Below are 13,692 nucleotides of genomic sequence, written 5' to 3'. Positions count from 1 at the left end.
TAAAGGAGGGGAAATGGTTATCTTAAATAAAGTTGATTATGATGCAGAAGTCAAAAGACAACTTTCTGATCAGAGACACTATCAAAAGGTAGGTAGACAGGTAGGTAGATGGATAGATAGGTAAGTAAGTAGGCAGGTAGATAATGCAACAGTTCTCATTCTTGGGGGAAACCCCTGGAGGGGGCAGGGGAAAGATTCTGGTCCTGAGGCCTATGAGAGATGCTGATTGCCCTGAAGTGGAGAACCCTCAGCATTTCACACCCAGGCCTGGGGTGGCCTGTTCTCACACTGTTTATCTGTACCCAATCTGACTTGTGAAGCATTGACTGAATTTGATCTAATTAAATTATCCATGTGTGGTTTGTGGGAGTCAGGTGGTGCCTTCTTCTGCTCTCTTTTCTAATACTGGTGTTGAATTTGTGCCCCGTTTCACAGATCTTGGCAGACATCATGCATGTGACTGCACAGAATGATCCCTTCATCCTTGATTATGGAATAGTGGTGGTGGCGGTGGGAGAACTGGGGCTTTTGGGGGGGAGTAGGAAGGGATGGGAATCAGAAGGTACGACAAAAGGAGAGCAAGAGCTGAAAGCTTGAGAAAAAAAAACTAGTCTAAAGCAAAATGTAAAACTCCAGAGTCCCTGGACTCCAGTGTACAAGCTGGTGGGCAGAACTATCATGGGTACAAACCTGGTGGGGAGCACAAACAAATGAGCTAGAGGAGAGAAAAATGAACCTTAGCAAGCACTGATGTTTGTTTATGGCATAGAACAGACCATAGCCTTCTGTCATGACACAGTTCTATCTAGTGCTTTGCATTAACGCCTCATGATTAATTCAAATAACTAGTGATTATCTAGAACTCAGGGAGGGGAAAACAGCCATCAAGAAATACAAAATGCACCCTCCACGAGCCTTCCTGAATGTTTTATTTAACAATGCGTCTCCTGGCCCGTCCCCACTGAAGCAGCTCTAACGCTGATGAGATTCTCCCGATTGCCCACACACACTTCAAAAAGGAGGCGAAAACTCCATTATCGAGGTATTTGTATTCCACAATGAAGAAGGGGAAAAAAACAGCGTGTTCTCTTAATTCGAAATGGGCAATCATTATTATTCAAATGCAACAGCCTGGGCCAAAGGACGGAAGAGAAAAAGAAAGGACCGTGGAGTGGGGATTCCAAAAGAGCCCTTTAAAGGCCCAGAAAATTCTCAAGTAAATTTAAAATGAAACGTAGGAAGACAGCCGCGCACTTGGCATCTCTCTACTTGCAGTACAGTGGCGAGAAGACCACTAAATTAAACCGCTAAAGGGTGTCACTCAAAAACAAGGCAACTGGGGAGATGAATATTGATAGTGCATCAGACTGAGTCATGCTTCATCAAATAATGAACACACCAGAGCACAACACAAAAGGAGAAAAGGAATCACAAAATCTGGACTGTCATAAAAGAATGTGATGTCCCTATGGTGCTTCTGTTCGCATTCTGGTCCATCAGAATCTGGAGCATCTCTTTGGCTGCCCTTCAAACCAACTCTGTCTGGAGATTCTCAGTGAGGAAATTCCCGGAGCAAATTTGCCCACTTGCCCTCTGTCAATGCAGTAGGTGAGCAACAGGTTCCACTGCCATAGTGCCTATGAACATGTTCCTTGGCACCCACTTACTTCTTGAATTCTGGGGTTAAATTCAAAGAGTTTTGAATGGAAGAGGGGGAAGAATGGAAAATAGCACAGCGCACAGCCCATTTAGGGGCAAGTCTGCCCCTCTCGGACCAGCCAACTTGGGGCAGTTCACAGTAAAACATAATAACAAATACAAATAATCATTAAAATACAGAATTACAGAACCCATTATATAACCCATACACAACCCAAGCACAATTTCCATCATGCCAGCACTACATCACAGAACATTCCAGAGGGTGACAATCATTCCCATGTCTGATAAAATCCTGAAACACCTCAACATTTCTGTTCCCAAGTGTGAGTTCGCTCATATCACCAGGTGATGTTAGCCGGGCCTTAACCAAAAGCCTGATGGAAGAGCTCCGCTTTGTAGGCCCTGCAGAACCCAGCCAACTCCGTCAGGGCTCTTCGAAAGTGAGGTTATAACATAACTCTAATAGATTCAGGTGGGTAGCCATGTGGGTCTGAAGCAGCAGAACAAAGTTTGAGTCCAAGGGCATCTTTAAGAGCAACAAAGTAATAATAGTACCTAACAATAACTCTTCAACATTCTGGGCAGAAGCTCTGCTAAACAGGATGCCTTTTTAAAGGAGCATATTGTTTGGAAAATATTTTCTTGCTAACGCATAGCTCACCTTCGGCCACACAATGAGCTTCCTTGTGCTGTGGTGGCAGCTGCTGCCGAACCCATTTTGTTAAAAAAAAATTCCAGAGTCAATCATATCTTCAATTGTCAATCAGAAGTCAATCTGGCCAAAAGGCCCACTTGACTCTGTTCACTTTCTGAACGCACTTGGTAGCCACCAGAAAAAATGTCAGCGAGCACCACAGCATCAACGGGCATTGCTTTGGCGACCCAAGCTCACAGGCACTCCAGATGTCCATAGATTACAATTCCCATAAACCCATGCAGGCAGGGGCTCATGAGAACCCCATGTATATCTGGAGAGCCACACTTTGGCCACCTCTGCTCTAGAACAAGAGTCCTCAATCTTGTCAAGCTTTTGGAACTTAAGAATACTGAGCGGGTAACACTGAACGGTTGCCATGTGGGCAGGGGCCAATCACAAAAGTACTGGAAAACCCCACAGCAAGTACTCTCCAATGTGTATAAAGTGCTGTCTAAATAGGGAAGCCCATACCAACCTAATATTTATTTACTTACTTCATTTGTACTCCCCTTTTCTTGCCAATAGGAACCCAGAATGGCTTACAACAGGGGTAGTCAACCTGTGGTCCTCCAAATGTCCATGGACTACAATTCCCATGAGCCCCTTGCTTGCAGGGCTTCATGGGAATTGTAGTCCATGGACATCTGGAGGACCACAGGTTGACTACCCCTGGCTTACAACATTCTCTCTCCCCCAACCCACCCTTTATCCTCACAACAAGACTACCACCCATTCTCACAAGCAGTGCTGGGATCACAATATTCAATGTTCACACCAGCAGAAACAAGACCGGTTCCCTGTTACAGGTATCTCTTGGAGCAGATGTCCCAGAAAGGCCTCCTCCCCAAAATTAAGCCCCAGGACCAAAATCTTGAGCACACAGAACACAGAAACCCTAAGAAGGAAAGGACCATGGGAAGTTCCCACTTGTCTCGATCAAGTTTCCACAGCAGAGATCTTGTTCTGCATCCTGCCCTTAAAAGAGAAACAAGCAGAGAGATTGTGCTGGCTGGACAGCTGCCTAACACTCTGCGCTATGGCAGCTATGCCTGCCCAGTAAAGCCCCTGCTTCCCTTTGGTCTTAATGCCAGAAATGAGCTGGGACCATGTGCTGCCCTTCTCCCTTGGCTTTTCCACTTATGGATGTTTACTGACAATACAGCAACACGCTCAGCTGTCCAAAGCAATTTGTGTGTCAACTGACATGATGCCTAAGGCAAATTTGCTGAACCGGTTATTACGACGCCCTTATTAAGCTGTCTGGCTCTGGGGAAACACCCACAATTTCTACACCGGGGGAGGGGTCACTGCAGCTGACTCCAACATACCTCAAAATCCAAATAATGGTCTTTCAGTTTGTAGTCCTCAACTTCCTTGCCCTTCAGCTTCTTGTCCGGGGGGTAAGAGCGATGTTCCGCCAGCTCAGTGGAGACCTGCTTCAGTTTGGCCTCATGTGATTTTAGCTGCTCCTCCTGTAGAGGCAACAGAGCAGCCTCAGGTGAAATTTCTCTCCTGCGAGATGTAAACTAGTGTGGACCTCTTATTTTATCAAGTTGGTTATTTTGAGTTACACCATATCAGGTAAAACAACAAAAACAACAACAATAATAATAAAACCATAAAGCTACATACATAATTCCCTCCCATCCCATTCTCAGATTATTCCCACCCCATGTATGCTAGGCTACTCGCCCCTACAGGCTCACATCCAGGGAAGACGTCCGTATTGGATTATTGGAGGTGGGGCTTTAGTTTTTTCTCAGCCTGGCCTCAGCCGAATGCCTGGTGAAAGAGGGCCCAGGCTGTGGATGGCCTTGAATCTCAACACAAAATATGGAGGACTGTTACCAATCAAGAACTTTCTAGATGGCCACCACTTAAGAGGCCTCCATAAGCAGAGTTCCACACCCTTCTAAGTCCACTGAAAGAACCATCAATCCCATCAGGCCAGTCTTTAGTTTTCCACCGCCTGGTTGTTCTTTCAGGAAAAGTGGCCTGCTGGCTACATGGTTCTTCTGCCTTTTTCATCTTCACAACAGCCCTGTGAAGTTGGTTTGGCTGAATATGTGCCCGGCCCAAGGTCATCCAGTGAGCTCCCACACCAGAGCAATGCCAGAACCATGCAATCCTTAGTGTTGACCCTTGAGTTCAAATTCTTCCACTGCCATGGAGGCCTGTGAGATGACCTTGAGCAGGTCACTCTCAGTATGGAGACAAAATGTATCACTGTGATGATAAAGAAAAAGGAAAGGGAGGCCCTTGAGGTTGTTAGAGAAATGATAGAATATAATGTAGTAAATAGACAGACAGGCCCAAAAGTAGCTGTTTTCAAGTAGCTGTTCCTGAAATATCATTGCCTCTAGTGTCCTGATAGTGTGAGTTGCTAGAACTGCCATTCTTAGGGTTTCTTTCCAACGTCATTAGGCATTCGATTTTAAAGTGTGGGTGCATGATGTCTCTACTGCACATGTAAACACATGAACATCACAGCACCAGTTAGTTTTGCAGAAGGTGGTCTATTTTGAACTTCGGATAAACGACATATTGCATGACAATTCTGTTTCCCTTCAAGCAAGAGAACAAACACTTCCATTGTTTTAAAATGTGTGCAGGGCTCACTACGGCAGTAAATGAATTTGGCAGGGACAGAAAAGCTTTCAAACAATGCATCACGTTGGGAGGTGGAGAGCTGAGCTTGGTGATCTTTGCTATGAGAAGAGGCATGTCAGGAGAAGGGCTCCATTTCTCATCTATGAAAGGTTGGGGTTCCCACAGAACTGCATGAACAGTTGTCCCCCTCCCTCTGCCCTGCCCTCCCTCCCTCCCCCAATCTTTGCGCCGCAGCTGCAAGGTCTAGAAACGCAAGCTCTGAACGGAGCGACTGCAGCGGGTATTTATGTGGAAACAGGACCATGAGCTGAAGAAGCAAATCGCGATTCAGGCCACATCATCTAAAACAGCAACCAGACAGAGTTGACAGTTCACATTTCATCCTTTGCAGAAGGAGCCGGAGCCTACTGGCAAGTTCTTTTGCTGACAGATAAAAGCTGACAGTTCTCAGCTTGTCCCTGAACTCATCTCCCTTGAAAATGCAACACTCTTTTTCCTCCTCCCTGCCTTTCGGCTAAAAACAGCTTCCATCCTCTCATCCCTCGTCTCTGCTTTCCTCCAGGATGTAAACTGTGGTTTCCTCGATGGGCAGCTGAAAAGAAAACTATGCCACCAGGTAGCATATTCTGCACTGTGGCAAAAAGATAAAACAAAATATTCTAATGAAGTGGGGGGAATTCAAGGGTCGGTATTCAGCTAGTATTTGGATGGGAGACCTCCAAGGAACACCAAGGTCATGAGGCGGACAGCAGCAAACTGCCTCTGAATGTCTCTTTGCTTTGAAAAACATACTGGAGAGCCGTAAATCAGCTGTGACAGGTCTTTCTATCACCAAAAATACAAAAGAAGATTGGCTCAGTTCACACTAGCAGTAAAAAGAGAGAGGAAGACCTCAGATCACAATGGTCGACTTACCCCTCCACATTCTCAAGCACAACCAAGAAACAGAAGCCAGGATGCTCCCTGCAAAGAGTAGTGCCCAATTAGGATCCACAAGATCTGGGTTTAAACCCGCAGGCAGTCATGGAAACTCACTGGGTGGCCTTGGGCCAGTCTCTCCCTCTCTCTCAGCCTAAGGGACCTCACAGGGTTGCTATGAGGATAAAATAGGAAATGGAGAACTATGCCCACTACTCTGACCTCAGAAGAAAGGTGGGATTATATGTACTAGGGAGCCATGTAGTTCTTGCCATAACTACTGTGATATTTATCCTTGAAGTTCTATGCAGAGACTCAGACTGGGGCAATTCCACATAGGATTGCACTTTGAAAGGAATAAAACCAAAGAGCCAGTTCACATGTATGTTTGTTCATCCCCCGAGGACCTGTGTGAATGAGTCACACCAGGCAGAACTTCCATGTCAACTGCTGTCAGTACAGGAAAGATGGAATGATGTGATATGCCAAAGGGCTGTACCCTTTCCCCATGATATCATTTCTGCACCCTCTTTCCAACATAAGTAGCCTCTAATCGGGAGAACTGGGTGTGATTCCCTACTCCTCCACATGCAGTGGAGAAATCCAGAATAGGTTGCCTGAGCACAAGGGTTTTGTGTGTGTGTGTGTGTGTAAATCCTGTCTATGATACAGGCTCTGAAAACCATGGCAAGTTGTACCAATCCAAAACCTGGCTTGTTCTCTGAGCAAACTTTCTCACGGCTGTATTCTGTGCAGTGGATGAGTAGCACAAGGGACCCATGACTCGCATTGTGTGACTCGCACCTGAGATAATTTGGTTGTGGCAGCAGGTAACAGGGGGCGGCTAAATTTCTTCTGGGAGCCAATGGCAGCTGGAAATGATGGGGCAGAAAAAACAGCTGCCACACTGTTGACCTTACTGATCCATGACTCCATTTCTTCAGGGCTTCTGTGAACAAGAAGAAGAAAACAGAGATCGGTCAGGATGCCTGGACTTCAGCTGGTCTCATTTGCTTTCTCTTCCCTATCCGCATTGCTGTGATAGGAAATGCCACGGGGGCCACTCCAGCACCCCGTCTGAGACCGTGGCAGCAACACCCAGAAGGTTTCCACCCCGATTCTCTTTTCTGTAAGCCATATTGATGAGGCGGGATATAAATACATAAATAAAATACACCCTTTGGAGTATTTATTGAATACAACTATGACCCACCTTTCTACCCATTCTGGGGTCCACAAGGCTACAGAAGATAAATCACATGAAAATAAGAAAAAGTGCTCGGAAAACCCATCCAAATGCTTTAAAAAGCAAACAAAATGTATTTTTTAGAAAACTCATACTCCCTAAAAGGCCTAATGAAAAAAAATCTATTTTCTGAAAGCCAAAAAGGAGCTAGAGGACTTAAGAGGGAGAATATTCTGCAAATAAGAATAAGGTCTTTGGAGAGATGCCATATCCATTTTCTAAATCAACAATCAGCAATTTAAAATATTTTTTAAAATCCCACAAATAGAGGGCCACTACTGAAATGGCCTTGCTCCTTTGAACTGCCCATCCCACCTCAACCACAGGTGGCACCCAGAATAGGCCCCACCTGCTCCCCCCACTACCCCAGTTCAAGGAGCCCATCTCCTGCTGATCAGCTTCCCACTTCTAATTTTAACCAGGGGTAAATCGAGCAAGGGGCTGGCTGCAATTGATTAATAACCGTGCCATTTTCCTCAAGTCTCAACAATAACTGCAATGGCAATCAGAGGAAGCCGAAGATACTTGAATACACATTCAACATCCAATGGGGGCATTATAGATTGAGGAGTATAAGAGTGTTTCTTATCCACAAAATGCTTCATAAACAGAGTGCAGCAAGATGTGGAAGGTGCTTCCATCATACCTTGGGGAATTAGGTTGCAAAAAGTCTCCAAAAACATCTCAGCTGGACAGCACTCAGCTGATGCACTGGCGGCAAAGAATGATTGTTTTGCCACTGCCACAACAGAGACTTTCAAATGGACTCTTACCCAAATGGGACTCACTACAAGAGTTCTGCCACTTGTACAATAGCTTTTATCATTAGTGTTTTTCAACGCCTCCTCAGAAGAAATAAGGAGCAGAGCATGCTCAAGCGAGCAGGAAAAGATGCTTTGGAGTTACTCTGTAGACAGCCTAAGAATGACCCAGTCCATAGACTGCCAAAGGCCTCTATGAAGCAGCCAATAATATAAACTAAAAGCTCCCTAAAGGCCATTGGAATCTTTTTGGACCATCATATTCTAGGCATGGACCATCTTAATCCATCTCCCCTACCCCCGTACAAATTACAATTACCCTAAGAAAACCTTCCCCAGGAAACAACTGATCCATGACAAGGTAATCATTCACAGAGCTACCTTTTCATATAGAACATTAGGCAAAATGTGCCACCAGCAATATTCATTTGGCCTAAATGTACTGGGCCTAAATATTCACTTGGCCTAAATTGTACCCACGGTTGGTACAATAGTCCTAAAACCTAGAGCTACACCTGATAAACCAGTGTCAGCATGAATCATAGATAGAATCATAGAATCATAGAATCATAGAGTTGGAAGGGGCCTCCAGAATCATCTAGTCCAACCCCCTGCACTATGCAGGACACTTTCAACCCTAACGCTCATCCACTGTAACCTGCCGCCCCCTTGAGCCTTCACAGAATCAATGAATGTGGAATTCGCCCAAGGCCAAATGCCAAGAGGTCTCCAACACCAAGGGCTGGACCCTCAGAGCTGCTACTGGAAACCACTGGCACTGAAGCTTCCCAACTTCTCCCTTCCCCAACAGTGAGTGCTTGAAAGCCTAGGTTGGGGGAACCACATGGAACAAAAATCCTCACAATGCCAGCTGCTGCTGCAGGGAGGAGGCAAAAGCCTCAATCTGCCCATTATGCCAGCAGAAATCTCTTCTGCCAGCAGAAATGGTAGTGGTGAAACAGGTGTGCATGCAGGAGGATGTTCCCTGCTTTCCCCTCCTCAGAGCCCTGCCCAAGAGTTTCGAAAAACACAGCAAAAGAAAACGCACTCAAGGAGGGGCACGGTGTCAAAAATAAAATGCACACGATGCGTCAGTTGATGCATATTTTGCATGAATCATAAAGAGCAGCGTATGCGACTTACTGGGTCTGGAAGAGGAAGACTCTCCAGTCGGCTGTCTTGAGCTTCAAGACATTTGGCTTCTTCTCGTAATCTGTAGCCTTCGAGGCTAAGGCATGGTGGACACTGATGGAATTCTTCAGATCTTCCTCTGAAAAAGCCTTGTCTGGTTTGCATTCGTTCTGTAGAAATGAATTAAAAGAAAAAAAAAAAACCTATTCCTTGGTGTCCTTCTTTCCCCCTTCTGATTAAACTCCAAAGGATCAGAAGGAATGTTTTGTCAAGCAGTCATCTAGATGGGAGGAGCTCATGCAAATATATATATTTAAAAATCCCAAAACTTTGCTAGGAAAATGTTTGCCTTTTAAGCTTGTCTACATCAATGGCAGTGACACTGCAGAACAAGAAAGCTGGTACAGATATAGCTTTTTATTTTTCCCCAAAATAATTTATCTGCTGCCTTCCTGTTCCAGAGAAGGGAAACCAGGCTTAGATCAGGGCAAGAAAGAGCATCTTTACCCAAGGACGCCTAGTGAGTTCGAATGTGCCATACTTGCTCCAAAGATGCTCTGTGCTTATCAAGGAATGACATTATTATTATTATTATTATTATTATTATTATTATTATTATTATTATTATTATTATTATTATTATTATATTTATATTTATTTCCTGCCTCCCCCGGAGGCTTGAGCCGGGTCACAATCACATAAAATCCCCCCCAAACCCCTAAAACAGTAAAAACAAATTCAGATAAAATATTATCAAATGATTACAGTTTGCTACCATTTATAGCACAGAAACGAACATAGGTTAGGCTTTCAGAAGCCTTACATAGATACTCCAACTCCAACTGTCCATCTCAGCCTAGACCTTTAATACAGCCTTTAATACAGCTCCTCCTGTTGTGGTGACCCCCAATAATAAAATCATGCAAGGGTTCTTTCACAGAAATTAAACAAAACTGACCAGTGGCGTGATGATTGCATATAAATTTTCCCGGGGTTTCTCAGTTCAGTTCCACCTCTTGTCCTACCATGCTGATCTTGCTCTTTTCTGCTGCTCCAGACAGAAGAACGCTCTATCTCAATCTACCCCCAAGGCTGTTGTGTGGATGGCGACCCCCCCCCTGCTAAGCTGCTTGCCCTGTCACGACCCCTGTGAAAGGGTCATTCAACCCCCAAAGGGGTCCCGACCCCCCAGGTTGAGAACCACTGGCCTAGACAATTCCATTTTTGAGAGATAAGAATACATTTCCAAATGGTCCCAACTACAGCAAGCACTGCATTCCTAAACCTGAAGCCTAGGGTTAGCACCATAAACAAGTGATCTTCCAAAACTATATATGTATAGCGACAGGGCTTTTTTTTTTAATGCTCTACAATTATGGTGATATCTAAAAAACCCACAATTGTTAATTCCCTAATTGTATGAGTTCTCGCTGAAACAATCTCTTGAGCATTAATTGTTTCTCAAAAGCATTTGCCAATTCTCTCCCCTCCAAGAAAAAAAACTACCACCCCCCCAAGTCCTAACATTAAATGGAAAGGCGAAAGATTTATGCGCTCTGAAGAGAAACCAGAGCACGAGAGGTCAGTGTTCCAATGAGTTAAACTTTGAGACCTAGACATCAACCACCAAGAACTGACTGCAGATACCCGAAGATCGTGCTCACCGCTGGCTTATGGTATTCAACCTACATACAGGTCCCTGCCTTCCTATTTCTCCACGCTGATTAACCCACATCTTAGGTGTTGCTTCATGTCAACATTCCTAAATTCTCTCCCAATGGCCTGGTTGAGAGGTATAAAAATGCTCCCTATACTGAGCAATCTTGTTCTTGCCAGACTAATCAATCTGCAGCAGCAGTGCTTTTAGCGCTCTACTGCCCCATTCATGCAGTTGCCTGGGTACCCTATCTCACAGCATGGTTGAGCAGAAGACCAGGCTGCACCCATGAAGCTCTGGTGCACTACCTTCTAGAACAGGGGTAGTCAAACTGCGGCCCTCCAGATTCATAGAATCATAGAGTTGGAAGGGGCCATACAGGCCATCTAGTCCAACCCCCTGCTCAACGCAGGATCAGCCCAAATTCACATGAGCCCCTGCCAGTAGTCCATGGACATCTGGAGGGTCGCAGTTTGACTACCCCTGACTAGAAGATTGAGACCCTGCGATTTCAACAGCTATTGCTGGATCCCTATGCAAAGCCCTTTGCTATCGCTAAACTGGATAGCCCCTGTTCATCCATTTTATCTAATTTTAGTTCCTCCTTATTAACATGCAATTTTATTCTGATGACTGTTACTCCTTTTACAGCTTACGCCATTAAAGGTTTATTGATCCAACGTAAATAGGATGCTTTTATTGTTGGCTAAGAGTCTCTTGTGGCGCAGAGTGGTAAGGCAGCCATCTGAAAGCTTTGCTCATGAGGCTGGGAGTTCAATCCCAGCAGCCGGCTCAAGGTTGACTCAGCCTTCCATCCTTCCGAGGTCAGTAAAATGAGTACCCAGCTTGCTGGGGGGTAAACAGTAATGACTGGGGAAGGCACTGGCAAACCACCCTGTACTGAGTCTGCCATGAAAACGCTAGAGGACGTCACCCCAAGGGTCAGACATGACTTGGTGCTTGCACAGGGGATACCTTTACCTTTAACTTTATTGTTGGCTAATTCCTTTTCTTCTTCCACTGATGGTCAAAGTTACAGGTGATGCTGTTGCAGTCTCAACAAGAAGCTCTGCACCCACCTGCTTCACACACTCAGTTAAGCTCCGAAAAGCCAGTCAGAAGTAAAATCAAACTTTATTTGACTGGAAGGCGGAGAGCAGGAAAGAAACGCTTTCTTTAGCCTCCCTCAAATACGCCCCCTTAAATTTATTGATAAGTTATCATGACGAATGCTTCAAAACTGAAAAGGGGCTTTCTGTTCCATTGTGCTCGTAAGGTGTTTTTCAAAAAAAACAAAAAGGTATTTTGGGTACTGGTAGGAGGGGAAAGGGGAGAAGAAACAAAGCAAGGATTTTCCTTTTGTGTGCTAAGGAAGGGATTGGGAGGTAAGTCCTTATGTTCAAAACCCTGGCTTAGCTTGTGCTCAGGCAAGGAAAAGTGACTATAGGCAGCTACAGCCACGAGGGAAAGGAATACTAGACATTTTCAGAGGCACTTTTGTCCTCTAAATCCAAGCCTCAGTCCTGCTTGTAAAAAAGAAAAAAACCTACAGACATGCAAGTGAAACCTTTTATTTATTACACTTTATTAATTAGCTGTCTTTCTACCTTGCAGCACTCAAGGTGATTTACAGTATCAATAGAACAATGGTTATAAAATGCATTGGAATGTCAAACAAAAACAAAATCTGTCAAATGCAGTCCTAAAAACAACTGTCTTGGTGAAGTCTTGGCACAAAACAAAATTAGGAAAAAGGCAGAGATCTGGCAAAACAGACAGTCTGCTAACAAAAAAGGAAAGAGACACCATTCTGGCCCAGTTCTTTTTCCTCCAGGGCCCAGTGGCTCTTCGAGATCTGTCAGCGTGCTGCTACTTGAGAATATTTTGGTGGGGCTGCAGAATTCGAACCTGCCAAGCATAAGCTGTCTGCTACTACTCTTTCAGTCTTCCTCAATCAAACTTTTCTCACTTACAGAATATGGATCCCTGCCAGCTATCATATTGACTTGGGATTTTCAGGAAGGTATTTCAATTAAACCCAGAAAGACTGCCACAAAGATGAACACTGAACTGATTCTCAGAGTTACCCTTACATCCAATGATCTCCTTTTAAAAATGCTGGTAAGTTTGAAGAATTATGTAACAACTAGCTTCAAAGCCTGTTCCTAAGAACGGGCCTTGAAAGGGTCCCCTCCCCTGGCCCCCAGCCAGGCAGCTTAAGGTGGCTTTGGGCCGCAGCTTGCAGCGTGATCAAGTGGGGTCGGTGAGACCTGGCCAGCTCGTTAGCAGGCCCGGGACAGAGCTCCTGAGCAGGCAGTCAGCAGGCTGGGAGGCCGTTAGCAGGCCCAGCCTAACAGGCCAAGAGGCCCTCCTTAGCAGGACCTCCACCACGACCCTTTGCCCAGGGCCCTCTCCCCTTACCTGCTGCTGGCTCCAGGCACTGAGGCGCTTCTGAGAGCAAAGACGCTAGAGTCCAGGGGCAGAGGGTGGGAGCTGCAAAGGCAGGGCCAATCAGGGTGCAGCCAGCAAAGCTGATTGGCCCTATTCCAACTTGGACAGCTGGACATGTTCCACCCCCAGGCTGTTTAATAAATATATAGATTATGTTTCTGTTCCCTGCACGGCCACAAGTACTGGAGAAAGCTTTGGCTCAATTATCAGGTAACTCCAGAAGTAAAGTCACTGTGCCAAGAAAGAGTGTACACCCAGAGCCTGGGGGCTGCTTAACATCCATATCTGAAGACCACAGGATTCATTACAATCGCAGCATCTCCTAAGTGACAGTTCCTGGATTCTGTCCACCTGTCATATTCCGCATGACCAAATCAGGGCAGGGCTATTCAGGTGAGCACCTGGGCTTAGTTTCCACGGAGTTCTATGAATAAGGTAAGCAGGCTCCCTGTCCGGCCCAGCATGACAACAGGTGTGACAAGCCTGGCATTAATGGACTGTGGCTTTCAGGACTTGTGCCCACAATTAATTTAGTTGTCTTTAAGGTGCCATGAGACAG

At 45.3% G+C, this 13,692-nt stretch overlaps 1 protein-coding gene across 10 annotated transcripts in view; it reads right to left on the bottom strand.

Annotated features, from left to right (window-relative positions):
* Positions 1-13,692, bottom strand: part of PSD3 (pleckstrin and Sec7 domain containing 3) — a 189,595-nt gene that overhangs the window by 9,584 nt on the left and 166,319 nt on the right. For all 10 annotated transcript variants that reach the window (XR_013232652.1, XM_077345395.1, XM_077345394.1 and 7 more), the window contains 3 exons: positions 9,038-9,195; positions 6,692-6,836; positions 3,688-3,831 (listed from right to left, as the gene is read on the bottom strand). Coding sequence is in view for 9 of the 10 variants with exons in the window: in XM_077345395.1 (XP_077201510.1) it covers positions 3,688-3,831; positions 6,692-6,836; positions 9,038-9,195 (447 nt within the window). In the remaining variant the exon portion in view is untranslated. The remainder of the gene's footprint in view (positions 1-3,687; positions 3,832-6,691; positions 6,837-9,037; positions 9,196-13,692) is intronic.

The sequence above is a fragment of the Paroedura picta genome, chromosome 7 (genome assembly GCF_049243985.1).
Source record: "Paroedura picta isolate Pp20150507F chromosome 7, Ppicta_v3.0, whole genome shotgun sequence".
NCBI classification, from domain to species: domain Eukaryota; kingdom Metazoa; phylum Chordata; class Lepidosauria; order Squamata; family Gekkonidae; genus Paroedura; species Paroedura picta.
Note: the sequence above shows the minus strand (reverse complement) of the source record. Positions and strands in the feature narration are given on the sequence as shown.